The following is a 21,101-nucleotide window of genomic DNA, read 5'->3' on the forward strand; positions in this document are numbered from 1 at the left end:
CCGCCACGGTCGACAACACTGGAGATTCCACTTATCCCATCAGCGGCAAAGCCACCATAGTCTCTGACAATCGCTCGGACTCAACCCCACGCCCAAGTCATCGTTGAGCACCTAAGGTCCATGTGACATGCTCGGCAGCATCCTCAAAGACTGGCTGTTCCCTCCTCCACTTCTCATCTCATCAAGAATGCTCACATCACTGTCACAACGGCGATACTCCATCTCGATGTCTCGACCGTCCGAGCCGGTAGTCTCCTTCGCCTCCACCTTCCTCCAAACCATCTCGTCCCACTTTGTGAAGTTCTTCGCTTGATCGAGATACTGGGCCACTTCGTCTCGCCCAGTATCAGCTTCGCCGGCGTCTAGAGAGTACTCGCGATGTCTCCAATTTTTGGTGTTCATTCCGAGCCTTTCACGTCGACGGTTCTCCTCATTCTGTTTCTGCTGCTGTAATGCCAGGCGCTTCGCCACCTCGTTGGCATCATGGAGTGCCACCAGTTTACGCTTCGCTGGATATTTGGCCATAAGAGAGTGAATGAGGCGATACATGCGCCATTGGCTGCTGCGTCCAGCAGTGTCCGCGATTTCGTCTTTGCTCGAATCAGACTCGCGGCCCTCCACAAATTCAAGCGCAGGAACATGTTGGATGCTTCGCTCACTGGTATGGTCCAGTTCTGGTGGATGGTCGATTCGATGTTGCAGATACGTGGTGGTCACCACATCACACACAGTCATTCCTGTGGCGTTCTCCCAGTACAGTAATCCTGGTCTGTACTCCACGATGAATTTTACCAGTTCTTGATGGCCTCGTCGCACGACCGCATGCAACGGGTAGTCTCCTGCCCCATCAGGCTTTTCGAGATCCTTACCGCCTGAGAGAGATAGGATAAGCTTGAGACTTTCTTCCCATCCTGTAGCGGCGTTGATGTGACTGAGAAACACTGCCAGAGGTGTGTTACCCGTGGACTCAACGCTGCTACAACGCTCATGGAGCAACGGCGCGACTAATTCCTGGTCCAGCATTCTCAAAACCGAATCAAGTAAGGCAGGCCTGTCAGCTGGGATGGTGTCGAGGACGGTATGGAGGATGTTATGTCCTACACTGTCCTTAGTGACTTGGCTTGCGCCTGCTGCGATCAATTTCTTCGCGGCATAGTATCTTCCGACTTCAAAAGCAAGATGGAGCGGTGTTTTCCCTTCGGCAGAGCGGACATCGACTGCATGGGGCATCTTCTCAAGCAGGAAGTCAAAGCATGGCTGAGTTCCGTCTTTCTTGGCAGGCGATAATACCCCAATATGTAGTGCGAGGTAATTTCGTGTCGACAGCCATGCATTCAGAGTCCCTCGGATGCCTCCTTTTGCCAGGGCTAGTGCTTGGATACGTTTGTCCTCCTTGAGGGTTTCGGCGAACTCGAGGTAGTGGCGTAACGGCGCATCTGACATGAAGTATTCAGTAGTTTTCAGGTTGCCTTCAACTGCGGCAGCCAGCAGAGGAACTCCCACATCTGACTCAACCTGTCTGGCGCGATAACCCGTACGACCGGCTTCAGCCCAATCTTTACGCTTTTTGCCGTAAACACTGAGTCCCTGGTAGTACTTGGGCTTCTCCTCGAGCTGAATTCCTGATTTCTGGAACACTTTCTGAAGAGGAAATCCAAAGCCAGTAGACTTGATCATTTCGCCTATCATATCGACCCTACCGAGGCGAACTGCTAGGTCGAAATCGGCTTTGGAGATGGCGATCACTTGCAGACCGTCTTCATCTTTCTGGCCTGCGAGATTGTTGCCAACTTTGATGATGAACTTCAGAAGAGCAATGTTGTTGGCGAAAATGGCATACCGCACCAGAGAAGAACGATTCATCTGGCTCGTTGATTCAAACGCCGCATTGAACCATGCCCAAGATTGGTTCGACTGGTCATTGACATAGATATTCTGTGCATGCACGCCGCCAAAGACATGCCTGACTTGTCGCTCATCCGTGGCACCTTCGAGAGCACGCGCGATCTGGCACGTCCAAGAGGTCATAACGGCCGGCGAGACTCTCGACTTGACATTGTCGGCCACCGCAGCAATGTCGTTCACCGTAAAGGTCTCATCAACAAGTTCAGCGAGGACTCTCACACGCGCACTGTGCTCTGTACCATCACTATCGTCACTGAAGTCACTGTCTCCATCATTGTACTCGTCAGTCCCGAGGACGTAGTGGTACCTCTTTGACTCATCGTCTGGCTGATACTGTACTTTGGCAATCTCGACGATCAACTGCGCCAGCTCGTAATGACCACGGAAGGCTGCAATAGAGAACGGAGTGAATCCGCGAAGATCCATTACCGCCACTTGCAGTGGGTCGTCGCCAGCCAGACAGATCGATTTGACAGTATCAAAGTCGCCCTTCCAGACAGCTTCGAACAACTCAATGTATTTGGCCTTCTTCTGAGGAGTCAAATCCGGCACTTTGAAAGATATCTTCGTTTCGTACGGGTCACTGTTGATCTTCGAACCGAAGTAGTAGTTGCCAGCTTGCTGTGTCTTTTCCTGACGAGTTTCCTTCGGATACAACTCGAAAAATGATTTGGCACCCTCCTCGTCAAGCTTGGATTCAAGACCACGCAGCTTGGCAATGATGGCGTTAATGGCGGCAACCTTCTCCTCCTTCCCAACCTCCGAGCTTCGTTTCTTGGCTTGATGTACCTTCTCGTACTGCCTCAACTGATACTGATGAATCAATTTTGCATCCTGCAGATCATGAAGAGCTGTCCAATAACAATAGGATCCTTCTTCAAAGCCGCGGAGGTATTCGTCATCTTCCTTTAGTGCAGCTGGCGGCTCCGACTTCTGAGCTTTTGGGGACAGGAATTCTTCAAGCGACGAGATGCGGTCTCGAACGAGATCCAACAAGGACTGGGGAGATGGGGCCCAGGAGCGATGTGAAGCTTCCAGGTATTGATACGCACCGGTAGTCAGCGTATTGACATCTTCACCCTTCTCAATGAGCTGAATGACAAAGTCGACCAATTCGTGCTTGAGGGCGAGAATGATCGGTTGCTCGACACATTTCTGGAAAACTTTCTTGACTTCTAGCGGATCATTCGAGGCTCTGTCGAAGCTGCGTTTGTATGCTTGCGCAAAGGCTTCAAAATCGATGTGGGTTTTGGCTCCCATACGCATCAGATCCTCAACAACGTCCAGTTTGCCAGTGCGGATAGCTGTCAGCAGGGGTGTATCGACAGTTGGTTGAGTCCAGTACCCGGACATAGCAATGAAATTGACAGCCCTAGCAAAGTTCGATGGTTCAGCAGAGTGCATGGTCTGCAGTATCAATGTCTTTGCCTCATTAACCGCATAGTGAAGTGCAGAGATGTGCTTCATATCACTGCCAACATCCGTTAGTCTGTACCGATGATGGCGAATACAAGACATAGTGTATGTGCCGTTGCAGAAAAAGAGAGAGCCGGGAGACTTACGCCTGCGTGTATGACGCCCCGAGGGCGAGAAGACCTTTGACTGTTTCATTCGCCTGCTGTAACGGGAGCTCTAAGGCTAGACTAATGGTCAGTATTGCAGCTTTTGCGTGCTTTCGGTTGTATTCATCGACAATCTTGACGGGAAGCAGGACGTCCGCGCCGTAACTGTCAACGAGAACTTCCACCACGTCCATGTGCCCCCCAAGGATAGCTAAGTGGAGAGGCGAAAGGGGACTGTCCCAAGCGAGAACGTCGACATCATAGACATCCGGTCCCTCTTTGTCTTCGGGGTCTTGAACTTCGGAGATGTGGTCCACTTTCACAAAAGACCCTTCGGTCATGTCATCTTCTCCGTCTTCATCGTCGGCCTCGTCCTCCAAGTCTTCAGAGTCGATCGATTCACCTTCGCTGCGATCGTCCTTGTCATTGTTAGCTGCTTGCGAACTGTTGGCAGCATTCCTTCGGGCTTCTTTTCGCGCGTCTTCTTTGAGTGCTTCCTGTTCCTCATTTGCGTTGCTCTTGTCAAGGATGTCCTTGACCATCTGGAGCTCGCCACGGTGAGCAGCAAGATGTAGAGCGGTCATACCGTTATACAGCCTGGCCACAAGACGAGCGCCGTGTTCGATTAAACATTGGACAATTTCGGGAGTGGAACACATGACCGCGAGATGTAGAGGTGTGCGACCGGCAGGATCTCGACGATTGACGTCAACCATTTCTGACGCAGAGAACCAGTCTCTGACGGCATCTAGGTCAAGGTCGACTATTGCTTGACACAACATCGTAGTATTTCCGATATATGCCATTTCCGTCCAGTCGCTGTCAGTGATGGGATTGAAGCTGCCAATGGCCTGTCTGCCTGGGTCATCTTTGAGGAAGGTGACATCTCCCGATATGTAAATCTTGCCTTCCTCCTCAAGTGCAGCGAAGTCTGCGTCGGTTGTTGGCTCCGGGCAATACCCGCAGCAGTCATGAAGGACATCATTGACAGATCCAAAGAAGGCCGGATGTCGATGCAACTTGGTGTCTCTGTCCTTGGGTTTATTCCACTCAGCATTGAGGAGCAAGTCCTTGGTGAACAGAAGCTTCTCAACCCTTTTGGCATTGTATTTGGGCCCATATGGTATAGTGACAGTGTGGTAGTTCGAAACTTCGTCCTCTTCTACCCATTCGGCCACGTCATCCGGTTGGGCATCTTTGACGTTTCCTGGAAGTTCATGACGAAATCGAGCATTCCATGGCAATGGGGGCCGGCCCCGTTCTGCTCGGCGCTTTGCAAGGTAGGTGTCTCTGTCATTGGGGTGTGGCAGCTTTTCGAGGACCAGCAATCTCGCGAGACCTTGTACTCTTGAGAAGGATCTCTCAAAGATGGTTGGGTCGATTCGAGCCCGGTCAATGCCTGGGAATACCACCTCAAAGCCGCGATGAGAGTACTTGGAGAGCCGATTTTCATAAGATGGAGATCTTCTTGTGAGATCGATCGTGTTCACTTGAGTCATGAAGGCTGCCAGAGCTCTAGGAGACGCCCAAACTTGCTGACCGTCGTAGGCTACACATGAGCAATCAACATCGAAGCCGGTGAGGATCTCAGAAATGCTCTTGTACAAGCGGAGCACAATTTGAACATGGCGGGTGGGGTATTCCGACACAATGGTGATAGCATTCTTCGTGCGCTGTCTTTTCGTTAGCATCGTCGAGCACACGAGAGCGCTCGATAACGTCGCAAAAAGTATTCAGAGGTCCTTACAATGGTCGTCGTCTCGGCCAGGATGCTATCCCGTATCTTGGTCTCGACCTGTCTGATTTTCTCGATGGCTTGTTCCTCATTCAGACCGTAGAGGAATAGATCGACATCAGATGCAGGTGCGAGTTTCTCATGGTAATAGGCTCGAAGTGCACGCTAGAATTATGTTAGAACGTGACCAGCAAGATGACTTGAGACTAGGTGGTTACCTTGGACTCGTTGTGAGGAGCGTCGACGGGCAGCAAAGAGGTGGCCACGGCACTTCCCGCACATACCACATTATTCCAGTCTAGGTCCACCAGTGATGACTCGGAGAAAAGGTTGAAGTTGGTCCTGAACTCTTTCAAGGTCGGGGTGGTGGCTGGTGAACCGTGGTTCCTGCGAGCGTCCTGTGGGAGTGCCAGCAGATACCTGTCTTTCTCGGCATCAGACTCCTTTGTGAGGTCTCTTGCTCGAATGGTGACAGGATTATCCTTGAAGACAGGTACCAGGTGGTTTGTGAGTGCAGCTGGGTGATCAGGTTGCTGGGCGTAGATCTCTCTCAGCTTACTTTCATAAGACTTGAAAGGTTCAGCCGCTTCAGCAACACCAGCTTGGCTTCTGGGTTTTTTGTCGACATAGCTCACGAAGTCAGAAATCGGGACTGGGAGAGGCGGAAGCTGCATAGACATTGCGATCGTGGTAGTCGAGAAATGACGAGGTGGATTGGAATGGAGAGGAGAGCGAAAGACAAATGAAGGGAACACAGGGGAGCTCAATGGATGAGAACAACGCGGACAGATACAATTGCCAGACAACGTTGTACGCAGTTGATTTGTGAAAGCAATGGAACGAACAGAAGGACGGCTGACGGAGGGAGTTCGTATCCATGAGATGAGGGTGATGGTCATATATGTCTTGAAAGCGCGGTGTGAGTTCGAGGTCAATGGAAGTCGCGATGAGGCAACGCGTCTCTACACGAACCCACGTGAACGACCAAGGCGCAGGCACCAGCAGCAGCCTGAACAGGTTTCACTTCTACAGGCACCAGATCCGCATCGACTCACACGGCCATCGCAGGGCTGTTCATCGCCCCTGCGCGACGTTAAGATGGAAACCTTTCGGTGTCCAGAAGTGGAGCTGAACGGGGCCGGGTGCCTAGCTGCGCCTGGCTGATCGAGCGATATAGGGAGATGAACTTCACCGTAGCCTGATGGACATCCAGTCCGGCAGAGCGATTCTCCATCAAGTGCACTTTGATATTGGCAAAATTTTCGGCGATGAGTCGCGTCACGCGAGCTGATAATTCTCCAGTGTACGGTTGAGGCAGATGCTTCCCATATTGAGCGGAGCAAGGCTTGCAAGTCGGAGACTGATAGTACAACCATCCTCGCTGGTACGGTCTGCGCCAGAGAAATCCAAATCCCTGCCATTAGCCAGGCTTCTATTTTCCACCGCTGCGATTCAGGACTCCGCCAGCCTCGCAAAGATGGCCAACGACCACATTCTAACCCTGTCATGTCCGGATAAACCGGGCATAATTCACGCTGTCACCGGAATCTTTGCTAGGAACAACCTCAACATCCTCGATTTGCAACAATTTAGTGACCGGGCTTCAGAGAAATTCTTCATGAGAGTCCATTTTGGCCCAGTCGACGAAACAAAATTCTTGATACCTTCGTTCGATGAGCTAGCGAACGATATAAAAATGAACTATGACCTAAGACCCGTGGCGGACAAGCCAAAGGTTTTGATCATGGTCTCCAAGATCGGCCACTGCTTGAACGATCTCCTTTTTCGTCAAAAGACTGTAAGCCTCCCTCCTTCTGCAAAGAGAATGTTGCCCCTCTTTGGAGATGTCGATGTTATCGGGTTCCGCAACACTAGTCCAAGACTGACCAATATTTGTAGGGACAATTGGCTATCGACGTGCCATTGATTGTGTCGAATCACCAGGACTTCGAGCCGCTAGCCAACAGTTACAACATTGCTTTCCATCATCTGCCTGTCACCAAGGACACCAAGGCGGAACAGGAAGCTCGCATTTTGGAGCTCATTAAAGAACACCACATCGACTTGATAGTGCTGGCGCGGTATATGCAGGTACTCTCACCAACACTCTGTGAAGCCATGTCTGGCAAAATCATCAATATCCATCACAGCTTCTTGCCTTCGTTCAAAGGTGCCAAGCCATACCACCAGGCCTTTGACAGAGGCGTCAAGATCATCGGAGCCACGGCTCATTTTGTCACCGCCGACCTAGACGAAGGCCCGATCATTGAGCAGAGGGTCACGAGGGTGGATCACAGCATGACACCCAAAGAACTCGTCGACGAAGGGAGTAATGTGGAGAGTCAGGTTTTAGCTGCGGCAGTCAAATGGTGGTCAGAAAAAAGAGTGTTTTTGAACGGGCATAAAACGGTGGTATTCAACTGAAGTCATGGCTCAGTCCTTCCTGAACTCCTTTCTCGGACCTAGACGGCGTTTCCGGCACATGAGAGAGAATGGCTCCGGACGGTTCAAGAATGTAGATCGGGCATGTGCTATCACGGTTCAGCCACAATGTTCGACACGGTAAGACAAAAGTTAAACGTTGGATAAACAGCTACTCTGCTGTCTCTGCCCCGGAGCTCCTTGGACCGGAATTAATCGGACTTGTCCACCACCATATACTACCTTTCTCCCTCCATACCCAATTGCCCTCCACACATACTTAGTATCTACAACACTTTGCAACTGGCGTGCAGCAACACTAGCAACGGCCAGCTTCTTCCGATCCAGCTAAAACGACTGTTCTCCATACAGCAACGTCGCAGCTCCACAGGGATCCTCGCCTGGCGCGCGTCAACGTGGGGAACGGAGATGCCAGCTGCATGTCTGTGGCGCGTGGCCGATTCGTATCAAGGACTTGTCCGTCTATGTGAGAGTACATGCTTGCTTCTTGTACCGGGACGGACAGGTGATTGACACAGTTTTCCCGCGGGAGCGATGTGTGTTGAATATAAAGCTGGGCCTGGTGTGTTGTGGCGCGTGGGAGGAGCTTGTTCGACTTATATAGGGAAGTATTCCCAAGGTCCAGAGTATGCCGCAAGCAGTTATCTTTCAACAGCACAGGTGGTCCAGGACGGTGTTATCCCGATAGGAAGAAACAATAGCCCTGATTGCATACGGGGCGCACTCAGGAAGTTTGAAGTGGCCGTGAAGGCCAACAAACCAACGACACTGACCACCCACAGGCGACTACAATGGCGAGAAGAACCGGCCTCACTCTGACGCACTTCGTGCTTCTCACCTCCCTTGCATTTAACTCTCACGCTCATTCTCACGATGATGCCTCAGAAGCGCCACTCTCCTTCTCAGTTGGGCCCAACTACCCCTATCCCCTCGAGGACCTCGACAAGGACCTCCCTTTCTCTCAGCCCGTCACCTTCGCCCACTTGCCGTGGGAGCGGTGTTTTTCCTCCCGCCACGGAACTGACCTGGACATTGCCATCGTAGGTTTCCCCTACGACACATCTACATCGTATCGCCCCGGCGCACGCTTTGGGCCCAGAGGGATTCGTGCCGCGAGCTCCAGGGAGAAGAAAGGCAGGAGTTACAACACAGTATGGGGCATCGACCCATTGACGGAAGGAGGGCTGAACATCGTCGACTGCGGAGACATTCCTCTCACGCCCTTTGACGCCCAGCATGCTTTCCGCCAGATGGAGCAGGGTTACCGGCAGATCTTGTTCCACAACACTTCCTCCTCCTCAGCATCGACCAAACCACTTCAGGGCAGAACATGGCAGCATCCTCGGGTCCTGTCTCTCGGGGGCGATCACTCGATCGTCCTCCCAATCCTGCGCTCGCTCAAAGAGGTCTACGGCCCGATCTCGGTCATCCACCTCGACTCCCACCTGGACACATGGGACCCCTACGCGGGGTACACGGGGATCGTGTCGGAGCAGAGCGCCATCACGCACGGGACTTTCTTCTGGCACGCCGCGCGGGAAGGGTGCATCGCTAAGGGAAGCAGCGTGCACGGCGGGCTGCGCACGAAACTGTTCTCGCCCAAGGACTACGTCACGGACAAGGAGGTGGTGGGCTTTGAGATGATCGAGGCGCACGAGATTGACGAGGACCCCCGGGGCATGCAAGGGATCACCGACCGGGTGCGCCGCATCGTCGGCACGGACAAGCCCGTCTACCTCAGCATCGACATCGACGTCTTGGACCCGAGCATCGCGCCCGCCACGGGCACGCCCGAGTCAGGAGGCTGGACGACCCGCGAGGTCAAGAGGTTCATCAAAGGCCTGGAAGGCGTGAGGTTGGTCGGCGCCGATGTCGTCGAGGTCAGCCCGCCATATGATACGGCCGCAGAGGTGACCAGTGTCGCGGCTAGTGATCTCCTGGTCGACATACTGGCGTTGATGGTCAAGGACTCGGTAGGAAAGCCGGACAAGGCGCAGACAAGTCAAGGGGTCAAGGATGAGTTGTAAGAATGGTCCTGATGTTTATGTGGTTTTCGAAATACAACTGTACAGAGTACATTCGAGTCGAAATGTGTCTCATGGAATCACTCCTCGCTTTGCCCAGTAAGGATTGCTTGAACAAAGGGCAAAAAAGCGGAAAGCTGGAGTTTGAATGGGTCGGTCCTCATAAACATATGTAGTCACTTTGGAACTTATCAAACTGCTCGGAGACAGCCAATCTTTCGTCCTAGGCGTAATAGACGTGAAGTCGTTCTTCATTCCTTTTCTCGAATCCTGCTTTCTCAGTGGCAGCCAGTTCGCCGGGGGGTATCATGAAATTTCGTCCCCATCATTCCCAATCCCATTTCCATTGCCCTTCCAGTCCGTTTGGCAGTAGTGGACCAAGGGCATTTTCGCCACGGCTAGAACACCAGAGCATAACGCCGTGCGGTCGCAGTCCCGTCCTCGAATCACGACTTGATATCCCCAAAGCATCGTTGTTAACGTCACAAGACTCTTTGATGAGCCTGCCACCGCTCTGCCTGACCTGGTCGGCTCCAGGTATAGGACCTGTCGCATGACCTTGGGTGGCATAACTTCACATCTCAGAATGGCGGTTCTTCTTTGCTTTCCTCTTGCGAGACGTGGCCAGGAATTGTTTGACTCTTTGAACCGCGGCCCTTAGACGTCCATGGCGTTCACCGGCCAAACCTTGTGTAGTGTTGACCTGTGGCACTTCACTCTCCCTGGGCTCGTCATCGTCGCTCACATCCACCGTCTTTGGTTTCTCTTGCTCCTGCTCTTGAGGTTGCTGTGTCTCCTACACACGAATGGCCAGACAATCAGCAAGGACAGAATCCAGACCCGTTCTGTCCTGTGGCCCAGCACCTTCCCAGCCATAGTTGTCGGTACTGTCGACATCCATATTATCCTCGGCTGAAGTAACATGTCCATTTGTCGTCGCAGCTGCAGCCGCAGCCGCTTGCTCTTGCTCCATGAGCCATTGATCATGATCATAACCGGCGGAAGCGTTGCTCACGGTATATCCAATAGAAGGCATTGCATTCCAAGGTAAGGGACCGACCTGAGCGGTAAGTTGTAGATCCGCCATGCCGAGGGGACGCCTCGCATATGCGGCCTGAGCTTCAGCCGGTAACAGGTCGTCATCACGAGTCCTTCGTAGCTTTCCGGCCTTGATCTCCTCTTCCTCTCGGTCTATTTTCTTCTTGTATGAGCTCGTCAAGATGGTTCCGCCCGCGCTGTGTTCATACCTTGGGCCATTGGACCGTGTTCGATTCATGACCTCGGCCAGCACACCTTTTAGATATGTCTCCGCTGCGATCCCGACCAGCTCAGCGCACTGTATTGAGCAACCTTGCGCAATGGACTCTTCATAACAAATGGGCACAATCCGAGAATGTATCGTCGCTGTATCTGGAAACTCGAGCGTCTCTGCGAAAAGTGGTTGCAAATATCTTTTCCTAATCTCCAAATCCCAGTTGGTCTTGGTCAGTCCTCCTGCACCTGCATTTGCAGTGGTCTCTGGTGCCTTGATCCTGCCAGCCAGATAAAGGTCTTCATATGGGTTCCTCCGAGCTGCGGCCTCCTCGTCTGCCTTGTCGTTCGCAACTGCTTTAATGCGTCGTCGGTCCCGGGCGGGTAGGGCCATCACTTCGGCCTTGAGTCGCTGTTCGCTCGCATCGCTGGTAGCTGCGGGTTTTGTGCCGGACGTCAGTGCCGACTTGTCTGTTGTTGCACTGACCCATGCTGCAAGCCCAGGCTCAGGGGGATCTTTGCCTGTGTTACATAGTATGGCTAATATTAGAGAGTTGTGGGCATGTTCGGTCTGAGGGGTCGCGTAGATAAAAACATCGCAAAGGTCGCCGAATTCTCGTGCATTGAGTTCACCTGCGAATGGGAGGTCAGCCTCCGTGATCCATTGCCTAAAGACCACTACGAGTAAGGACACCTGGAGCCCATCTCACCTCTTATAAACCTGGTTATAGCGTCGAAATATGTGTCCCAGTTGTGACCGATTAGCGACTTGAGTTCAGTGTACAGAGGTTCCAGGTCAATCCGAGGATAGCTTTGGGCCGCTCTCGGTTGCTTCGACGCAGAGCCCGGAGGAGGCTTTGCTGTACTGGTTGTAGAAGTGATCGTATCCGACCGTGTAAGAGCGGCGGGGTTGAATGTCTCGTCGAACGAAGCCATGCTGGGCCAAAGAGCGCTGGTGGTTTAAGGAGCGCGCATGCGCAGCGCGGCACGGAACAGGACTTTGTTCATACAGAGAACCAGTGCATTGCACGTCTCGGCAAAAAGTTTCTTTTGTGATGGCGTGAAGATGAAGGAATTTATTATTTATTGGATACCTGGCATTTGTAGTCCGAGTCGCAGTTTGATGAGGTGGTGAGGGAAAGTTTGCGGAGCAGTGACACCGGCGAGGCTTGTGGTTGTACCGACCTCCCACCCTGAAAGTCAAGTCTGGGGTCCGAACCACATCCACTGGAGGAATGTCTTGTCTGAGTTGCTACAAGTCAGACATAAAGAATCTTTCAGGATAAGTGCATGCTATTGATGTTATCACTTCGCTCTCTGGCCTCGTCGGCGTGAAGTCGCCGCAGCCTCGTCCTCGCTGCATCAGGCTGTCTCATCCAGGAGACATGCTGAGTCCTCATCAACTCGTAACGCCATGTGCCTCGTAACGTCTATGCATCCATCTAAGCTATCTTGATCTTCCATTTCTTGACCGTGGCATCTGCTCCTGTACTGTACACGGTGTCTCCGAGCCAGACAAGACCATTCACCCCTTCTTTATGTACGTTCGTCTCCTTTACCCTTTTTCCAGGTTCCTTCAGACTCCAGGCAAAGATATTAGTATCTAAGCTGCCAGAAGCCGCTCCTGTACCTTCCGGATTCCAGGCGATACAGGTGATCTTCGCCGTATGGGCACTCCACCGATCGGTCACAAGCTCGAGCGAGGAGGTCCCGGTAACCAGACCTGTGATTCCAGTGCTGATCTTGTAGACGTAGATTTTCCCTGCAGCGGAACCGGCTGCCACCATCGACCCATCATGTGAAAATGATATAGCCGTGAGTGGATGAGCAGAAACCTGTTCGACAAACGCGATCTGCTTGGGCGCTTTTCCTGGCACAACTGAGAATAGGCGAAGGCTGGAATCCTGAGAACCGATCGCGACAGTGCTACCATGAGATGCAAGAGATGTGGGCGTTGATTTCAAGGGCAGCTCGCCGTCTTCTTCTCCATCTCTGTAGACAATGACACTTTCTAGTTGAGCTACCACAACCAGAGAATCCGTCGTGCAAGTCAAAGCCTTTGGCTGCGACGACAATTTGGTCGATTTCCCCGTGAATGTCTTTGCTCCGGCATCGACGGTTCTCAAGGTGTCATCCCAGCTGACACTAAAGACTTGAGGGTGCTTCCCAGAGGGCGCAGCAGCAAGTCCCGAAATGATGTTGGTTGGTCCATCCCCTTCGATTGTCTCCGCCGTACCTTTTGCAGCATCCCAAGAGCACAATCGGCCCTCGTAACTGCCAGTCCACAAGGTTGCATTCTCACCATCTCCGGAAGACGTAAGCGCAGTGATGTTCTTCTGATGACCTGAAACAATTTTGGTAGGTTTGCCTGAGCCGCTGTTTAAGTAGTTGAGGTCGCCGCTGAGGGATAGAGATATAATCAGTCCATCTGACCTGCCCCCCGGCCATACGACGCCGACTTGCTGATCTGAAACAGCCATAGCATCGCCAAAACTCCAGGTATGGGTGACTTTCCCAGCTTCCACATCCCAGGTCTTGACAGTCCGGTCTCCGGAACTTGTCACAAAGTGCGTCGAATCTTTGGACCAGGAGACTCCAAAAATGCTGCCATTGTGGCCTTCTGCGCTGTCCGCAATCTCAGTCTTCACCTCCCCAGTTTTACCGTCATATAGATAGATCTTCTTGTCCCCGCCGACACTGAGCAAGTGATTGCCGTCGGGTGAGAAGGCCACTCCGTAGATGAAATTTGTGTGGTTTCCTCGACCAGGGATGCCATTGAATTTGAATGGAGCCCCATGATAGAAGACCAAGTTCTTATCATCACCTCCTGTCGCTGCTCGCAGGGGTCTTTGTTGTCTTATGCTGACAGCATTGACCTGTGCAGAGTGTCCGCTTATCTCCCCTACTGTGTTGCCTGAGTCCGCCGTCACGCAGTGTCCATAACGTTGTTTTCCATCTCCTACTGCTATAATGCGCTGGCTGTCACCATCCCACGCGATGTCGTTGATCCGGCCTGATATGATGGCGTACTCCCCCTTCGTCGCTCCTGATCCATTGGGTGAGCAGTCCCAGACCCGAACAACTCCTGAGGCATCGCCAGAGGCACAATAAAAGCCAGAAGGGGCAAATCTCGCAACGGTGGTGGTGGTTGTGTGTTGGGTATACTGAGTGGAAATAGCAGGATTGTCGATGGATCGAAGAAATATGGACTTGTTCGCAGCGTACGCAATGCGCTCGCCCTTGGAGTCTGAGCTTAGAGGGGTTGGCAAGCCTCTGGATGTGGACGGAAGTGCGGCATAGATGCCTTCGGCGCTTATGGACATCTTATTTCATGTAGAGGTGTCGCAGAAACGGACCCGAGTACTTTGGATAGCTTTATTTGAGTTGGGATGTGGGGAGGTAACAATAGGTACTGCAGGTCGAGGCACACAAATAGACTTCTGGTTTGGGCGAGGCTGGCGAGGCTGCAAGGCTGCGAGGCCACAAGCTGCAAGGATTTCCGATCCTGGCGTTGAGACAATACGCATGGAAGATCAAATACGATGATAGAACACTTGCTTTTTCAGTTCCCGATCCCACATCCTGCGTCACTGAGCATGTACAACGCTCACAAGATGTGGAACCGTTGAAGATACTGAATCTCAATGGATTTGATATTTAGACAAATAAGTACAGAGAGGACGTCCATCTCCTCATCTCGAACTCCAGCTCTTTTTCTGCCACACCGCATCCACTTTGATCCAAATCACTCGCATATCAATTGAATCGTTGGATTTTTATTCAGAATTGCCAAGCTAGACTGACAATTGTCGAAAAGTGCTAGTCCAGGTCCCACCAACGCACCCTTCGAGGGAGATGGATAAAAGGCGTAAGACCGATTAAGTTGCGGCACCCGTTGGAATATTAGAGACTTTCCGCCATCTCGCCCAGTATGCCACTCAATCCCACGGCATATCTGGAGAGTAAATCATGGCACGATGGAGCAAGTTGGCTGCGGAAAAAATGCCCGATCCCTGGGAAGGTGACGGTGTTTCTCCTCCTCGTACCTCTTTTCCTAGTACCGGCTAGGGTGGCGTGCGGGATCAGGTTTTTGGTTTTCTGGACAGATCGCAGGCCATCATTTGGATCCTTGATGTTGGAGTCTCTTGACCAACATACATTAAGGGCCAGACTCTCTGTAAAGTTGGCGTATGCAGAATCTCTTTCCCAGGTGAGTCCACAGGTCTTCGAGGTGATAGGTTCAACCCGCACTGGTATTTCGAACTTTTTGCTAACGGCCGTGGCATCAGTATTGTTAAAATCCTGGACCTTTTGGCATTCCTTGGCAAATCACGAGAGCCTCCTTCACCGCACTCGCCCAGTGTTCAGCATTCTTCCCTGCATTTCTTCCTTTATGATTTCCGGATGCTTGTGGATACTTGGCATCAGACCCAATGCTATCGCCCTTCGGATGGCCTTTGCAATCTTCCGTTGATTGACCGGTCGGAGGCCCGTGGAGTTCGAATGTCGGATCCGACCCATTTCGGTCATATACTCAGACATTACCGAGAAGTTCTAGAGGAGGATTAGCATGCGTATAAGACGTTCTTGAGGTTTGAGCTCACTTTGTACAGGCTAAGGGGGTTGACAGACAGTGCGTCAAAGGCGTCGGTCGTAGGTCGATGTTTGACCCTCCACTTGCGAGCTTCAGCACCACTTAGATCGTGAGGGGCGTACACATCGCCTGCTTTCCAAGGTCGCGTAAGCTGTCGTGCGATGGCTTGATTTTCCTGTGCCACTGCTGCTCTCCGTTCTGCTTCCCTGACTGTCATTCCGGCTGCGCGTTTGAAGGTCTCTGCGCAACGTTAGTGAATGGGCCTTTCCGTCATTGTCGAAGAGAAGACATACGGTCCAGGGGAGACGACGCTATAGATCTGCTTGCGCGACCCAGCTGCAGCCCCAGGCTGGAGCTGAGCTGAGCCGACATGTTTCAATCGACTTTGACGGAGAAATCTACTGGCGCGAATGAACCTGCTGAGATCAGGACGAGGATGAAGCATTGGAAGATTGCATTTTCCGTAGCTCAGCGTGTAAAGGAAAACGTAAGGAAGGTGCGCCGATTCTCCGCATTTCAGTTGCGGCAAACCATCGAGCCACCTGCATACAATGACAGAGTAACACATCATGCCATCATGCCACCACGATTTTCTCTAGCTGGCATCTGCACCTTTCTCCCTTCTTTCTCCCTGTCAACCATGTTTCTCGCATGTTCCAACATCTAAAGCACCATCGCAACGGGTCTACGAAGCATTTGCCATGAAGTTTTCACATTTGACCCGGAGCGTGTTTCGCGCAATTCTCGCCAATAAACCATATGCCATTCGAGACTGTCAAAGGGTCGTTGGAAGGAGAACACTTTCTCAGTACACCCGCACCTCCTACCAACTCCACCAAAGGCGTCATCTCTTCGGTCTGAACTTTGGTGGTGCTCGACAAGGCTTCCAGGATGCTAGAGCCACGCCCGCCAACATCGAACTTGCGCTGAGCAAGTTGGTTGATCTCGTTAGGGCGAGAAGGAGCCAGTCTCGATTTCCTCCAGATAGCGAGATCGCCGATGCTCTCAGGTTCCTCTTCACTTCACGAATTGAGACGCCCCGTCGCCTAACGAGAAATGAGGTATTCCTGGCCACTGAGGCTTTCAAGCATTTACAAGAGCGCGGGCACATTTTGAAAGAGGATACCAAGACAAGCCTGTCAGAAGAGGATCTTGACAATATCTTGCTGGCATTAGCATCTGCTACAGGTCATGATCGATTTCGGACGGATGCCCGTATTCTAGCAACATTGGTCTTCGATGCACTCAAAGATCGGCCGGGGGCTGCAGAGGATCTCAAGATCCCTGTCCAACCGCATGGACATCACCGGGCTCAAGGTTCACTATTGTTGACCTACATTACCGTGCTTTCCAAAACAGGATCAGCTCAGGACGCTCTGGAACTCCTTCGCAAATCTCCCAACAGCTCCGAGACAGCCAGCTTCCCACTGTGGATTGCTGTTTTGCGAGGTTTGGCGAATGAAGGGCGAATGCCAGAGTTTTGGAAGCTCATTCAAGAGGTGCAGAAAACCGTCGGGCCTCTAGATGCTGTCTCTCAAGAAATATTGATTACTTATTTTGCGCAGCATGACGAGATCTCTACTTTGAAAAAGGTCTTCTCCTTGCCTTTAGCGGAAGGCCAGGTGCCGACAACGCCGACATTAGTCAAAGTTGTGGACTGTGCGATGCAGAATGGAGAACTGGAATGGGGCGCAAAAGCGGTGCACCAACTGCAGCAGCGGACCGATTCAGGCGATATGGCAGGGACTTTACTTCTCTGGCATGCCACGCACGATCCAGATGTCAATCACATACGGCAAATGATTCAACAGCTCTTGGAACGGGGGGTCACTGACGCAGTATCTATGAAAAGCTTGAATCGTGTTATCGAGTACGCCTATTCGCAAAATAACCCTGAGACGGCCACACGCTACCTGGACCTGGCCGAATCTCTTGGCCTTCATCCGGATGCTCGAACTCGAGCCTTGCAGTTAAATTACGAACTGAAGCGCGGAGATCGTGCAGCTGCAGCCCAGGCATACGAGCTCCTCTCCAGAGAAGATATACCAGTCGACAGGTCGGACGTACCCATTTTGAACCACTACATTGCTGCGTTGTCCTTTTCTGCGGATCCTGAATACATCCACCTCATGCAAGTCGTCGACCATCTCCTCGAAAGTGGGGCCGAGCTGGAGGCTGAAGCTATCGCGGGTCTGTGCCACGTCTTCCTTCAAAAAGACGAATTAGAAGAAGCGACGGGTCTGCTCCGCCATAGGGTCGACTCCTACCCCATGGATGACCGAGCTCGAATAGCAGCGGTCTTCCGTCAATTCATCATCGACTCGACTGTTAAGGATCAACGCGCCTACAATGCCTATGAACTGTTCCGTCATGCGTTCCCTGAAGCACCGGTACGAGACCGCATTACCTTGATGCAGTCGTTCTTCGATCGAAGTCGTCCTGACTTGGCTTGCCTCGTTTTTGGCCATATGCGGCAGCGTGAAGATGTCGAAGCTCGTCCCACGCCTGAGGCATACGCAAAATGCTTTGAGGGTATTGCCAAATGTAAAGATATCGATGGCTTGCAGATGGTCTACAACATGCTCAAATTGGATTTGGAAGTCGAGCAGACTACACGCATCCACAATGGTCTCATGGCAGCATACACGGAGTGTCAACAACCATTCGTCGCGATCATCGACCATTTTTGGAAAATCATGGAATCGCGCGAGGGGCCTACATTGAGTTCTTTTATCCTTGCTCTGCGGGCGTGTGAGAGGTGGATACCACAGGGCGGACACGAGGCAAGACGCATTATGGCGTTGATGCAGAGCTTCGACCTCGTCATCACAAAAGAAGTCTATGATGCCTATATTGGCGCCCTTGCTGGACAGTCCGAATTCGAAAATGTCGTGGAATTGATTGAGGTGATGGAACGCGATATAGGCGAGCCGCCTGACGCAGTCACCATTGGCACATTTTATAACGCAATACCTTGGCAGTATCGCAAGGATGAGGTGGAGAAGTGGGCAAAGAAGGCTTATCCAGACCTCTGGGCCGAGTTGGAAAGTTTTGGCGATGTCATTGATGAAGAGTGGGAGATCAGGTATTTCAAGATTGATCGCTCGGTCGATGTGGACGACGATCTGTTGTTTCAGAAGGGCGAGTACCATCCTGTCATTGCACAAGAGAGTCAAGCGATGTTGGAACATCCATTGAACTGAGGAGTGGAGGGTCCAGTGTCTAGACAGACTTGTTCTTGACATGAGCTTGTCGGATGAGTGCTAGGATCCGTTATATGGTTGGACAGCGACGGGTATGAGACCGATTTTCTTTTCCAGAAATACAGTGGAGTACCGCGCCAAACAGAGGATCTATGACTCGCCTGGCTTCATACGATGTATCCAAGCCCTCGTCCCCGTATATCACAACTTTCCAGTTATTATCTAGGTTTCTCAACAAATGCAGCCAATCTCCATTCACGATGGTCCATTGCTTAGGCCCTTGTCTTGGGCATCACAACCTCGCTCGAGGACTTCTTCTCCTCCTCGCCGTCCTCCTTGGGCGACGCGTCTTTCAACTGCGTGCTCGGGTGCTTGTCGGCGTCGGCGGGTTTGATCAATTTGCCCAGACTGACCCATAGATCCGGATAATTTGCCTAGAGTTGAAAAGAAAGAAAGAGCACTGGTCAGTCCTTCTGGTGTCGGAAAAAGGGGTCCCCAAAGGGGAAAGGAAGTGGAATATGCGCGTGTGATAGGAAATGCCAAAGACTCACCTCCGCCTCGGCCGTGACCTCCTTGTACTTCTTCCACAGATCATCCACCTTTGTATCCACGTCGATGTCCGGCTTGCCGCTCAACATCTCGGCGTCAACCTGCCACAGATCCTCGTACACGCCTCGCAGGCCGTTTCGGAACTGCAACGCCCTGTTCGGCTGGTTGCGGCTCTTGAGGAATGTCAAAAAGCCTGCGATCACGGTGTTGATGGCGCCGAGGAGGGTGATGGCGATTCTCGCGGCATTCGAATCTTGTGGTGAAATCGGCGATTAGCGTCTGTGAAGATCCATAGGGGGAGGAATAGCACTCCGCAAGCATAAATTCTGTATTTAAGCAAGAGGGGTGAACGTACTTGTTGTCCCAAGGGCGGTGACGGTGGCGCCAATGCCGATCTGGAGCCAGAGCATTGCCGTGCGAGACGCACATGACGATGTAGTAAAATCGAGTTTGGTCCTTGTATGCTTTTTCGATTCGGTTGCGGAAGAGGAATTGTTTGGGTAAATCGCCTTTTTTGTAACCAACTCAATTGTCAGTATTCTCTTTCCCAGCCTGTTGGGCTTTATCATTGCTGTGGTTCGATGCGGAAGTTTGTTTATCCACGTTCTGCGTCTTTGCTGCAGGGTTTTTCTCAAGATGAAGGACAGCATCGGGGGAAGACGCACCGGTTTCTGGCTTGATTCCTACTCGTTGACGGAACAGCGAGCGCTTGTCCATACTCCCGTTTGACTGGCTGGAGCCAGGAGAGCTCCCTCCGTTATCTGCGTTGGCGTAACTCGAACGTGCTGAGGAATCAATCTGAGCGTTGGTTGCCGTTGCGATGGACTTCATGTCTCCGACCAAGGGACTGTGACTGTCCTGGGACATTTTGGGCGGATAAGGCGTGGTTGAGGCTGAGACCAGTATAATCTTTCCGGTAGAAGTATGTCTGCTTAGTTTTTCCAACACAAACCTGCAGATATGGGATAGGAAACACAAATGGACGCAGCCTGCCTCGCTGGGGAGGGCAGGGCCTCTTCATAAGGCGCAGAGTTGGTCTCCATAAACAGACAACCATTCAGCAGCGGCTGACCGGTTTTTCTGAAGGGTGCACCGCTTACAGCAAAAGAGCATTGAATGGATGATTCTGTATGCATTGTGATGCGATGTAGATGGTCCAGATTGATGCACACGCCCAACATCTGCTATAAGCGAGGACGGTCGACTCACATGGTCGATTGCCAAGCACGAGCGAGAAAGACGGGAGGCAGAGGAGAACGAAGCTGACAGGAAGAGAGAGCCCATAGCCTGGCAGAGCTGGTGACACCAGGTCCAGCAGAGGCGACAACGGTTTCCTTTTCGGGGCAGGCGGCGTCAAACCTCGCTGCATTCTCATTGATAACTTCGCGAGAGATCACCATGGTGAAAGCGAAGGCGTGCAGACAACTTATTGCGGCCTTGCCAGCTAAGGCAGTCCCTGCAGTCAGTCTCTTTCTTCGGGAGGATTTTCTTCAGCCAGCCTCCTCAACGGCTGGAGGTCTATCATGGTCCAGAAAGTCGACAATGCGGTGCTAACGTACCTATGCAAGGTGTATGCAGAGAGGATGGAAATGTGTTCAGCTCGTGAACTGTGTCCAGTCAGCCGCAGTCGCTTCTGCTCAGTAGTGCTGGCCCAACCCAGGCGGGTCAACCCGGCCCGAGTCAAGGCCTACACATGACACTACGCCTTCCCCCGCCCGGCCTCCGTCTTTTAAAAACGCCCGAGCCAATCAAAAGCTTACCGAGATGTTGCTCTAACCTTATCAGGAAGGTTAGCTTGTCCGAGTGACAGACCGCATCCTGCATTAGGCAGGTTAG

At 52.1% G+C, this 21,101-nt stretch overlaps 8 protein-coding genes across 8 annotated transcripts; 3 read left to right on the forward strand and 5 right to left on the reverse strand.

The window, feature by feature from the left end:
- Positions 1–111: 111 nt before the first annotated feature.
- Z520_07681 (uncharacterized protein) lies at positions 112–5,882 on the reverse strand (the record flags this gene model as incomplete). Its single annotated transcript, XM_016778178.1, has 4 exons — positions 112–3,376; positions 3,468–5,140; positions 5,215–5,367; positions 5,421–5,882. The coding sequence occupies 4 exons, from the start codon at positions 5,880–5,882 to the stop codon at positions 112–114; spliced, it is 5,553 nt and encodes a 1,850-aa protein (XP_016630538.1).
- A 797-nt stretch (positions 5,883–6,679) lies between these two features.
- On the forward strand, positions 6,680–7,626 carry Z520_07682 (uncharacterized protein; the record flags this gene model as incomplete). Its single annotated transcript, XM_016778179.1, has 2 exons — positions 6,680–7,000; positions 7,102–7,626. The coding sequence occupies 2 exons, from the start codon at positions 6,680–6,682 to the stop codon at positions 7,624–7,626; spliced, it is 846 nt and encodes a 281-aa protein (XP_016630539.1).
- Positions 7,627–8,435: 809 nt separating this feature from the next.
- On the forward strand, positions 8,436–9,671 carry Z520_07683 (uncharacterized protein; the record flags this gene model as incomplete). Its single annotated transcript, XM_016778180.1, has 1 exon — positions 8,436–9,671. One exon carries the CDS (start codon positions 8,436–8,438, stop codon positions 9,669–9,671), a length of 1,236 nt encoding a protein of 411 aa, XP_016630540.1.
- Positions 9,672–10,464: 793 nt separating this feature from the next.
- On the reverse strand, positions 10,465–11,855 carry Z520_07684 (uncharacterized protein; the record flags this gene model as incomplete). The annotated part of the gene is made up of 2 exons (XM_016778181.1): positions 10,465–11,552; positions 11,630–11,855. 2 exons carry the CDS (start codon positions 11,853–11,855, stop codon positions 10,465–10,467), a joined length of 1,314 nt encoding a protein of 437 aa, XP_016630541.1.
- A 506-nt stretch (positions 11,856–12,361) lies between these two features.
- Z520_07685 (uncharacterized protein) lies at positions 12,362–14,242 on the reverse strand (the record flags this gene model as incomplete). The annotated part of the gene is made up of 1 exon (XM_016778182.1): positions 12,362–14,242. One exon carries the CDS (start codon positions 14,240–14,242, stop codon positions 12,362–12,364), a length of 1,881 nt encoding a protein of 626 aa, XP_016630542.1.
- Positions 14,243–15,263: 1,021 nt separating this feature from the next.
- Positions 15,264–15,885, reverse strand: Z520_07686 (uncharacterized protein; the record flags this gene model as incomplete). Its single annotated transcript, XM_016778183.1, has 3 exons — positions 15,264–15,473; positions 15,524–15,753; positions 15,807–15,885. The coding sequence occupies 3 exons, from the start codon at positions 15,883–15,885 to the stop codon at positions 15,264–15,266; spliced, it is 519 nt and encodes a 172-aa protein (XP_016630543.1).
- Positions 15,886–16,214: 329 nt separating this feature from the next.
- Positions 16,215–18,716, forward strand: Z520_07687 (uncharacterized protein; the record flags this gene model as incomplete). The annotated part of the gene is made up of 1 exon (XM_016778184.1): positions 16,215–18,716. One exon carries the CDS (start codon positions 16,215–16,217, stop codon positions 18,714–18,716), a length of 2,502 nt encoding a protein of 833 aa, XP_016630544.1.
- Positions 18,717–18,988: 272 nt separating this feature from the next.
- Positions 18,989–20,132, reverse strand: Z520_07688 (uncharacterized protein; the record flags this gene model as incomplete). The annotated part of the gene is made up of 4 exons (XM_016778185.1): positions 18,989–19,150; positions 19,268–19,518; positions 19,621–19,774; positions 19,869–20,132. The coding sequence occupies 4 exons, from the start codon at positions 20,130–20,132 to the stop codon at positions 18,989–18,991; spliced, it is 831 nt and encodes a 276-aa protein (XP_016630545.1).
- Positions 20,133–21,101: the final 969 nt, after the last annotated feature.

Source organism: Fonsecaea multimorphosa, assembly GCF_000836435.1.
Source record: "Fonsecaea multimorphosa CBS 102226 unplaced genomic scaffold supercont1.16, whole genome shotgun sequence".
In the NCBI taxonomy this organism is placed as follows: domain Eukaryota; kingdom Fungi; phylum Ascomycota; class Eurotiomycetes; order Chaetothyriales; family Herpotrichiellaceae; genus Fonsecaea; species Fonsecaea multimorphosa.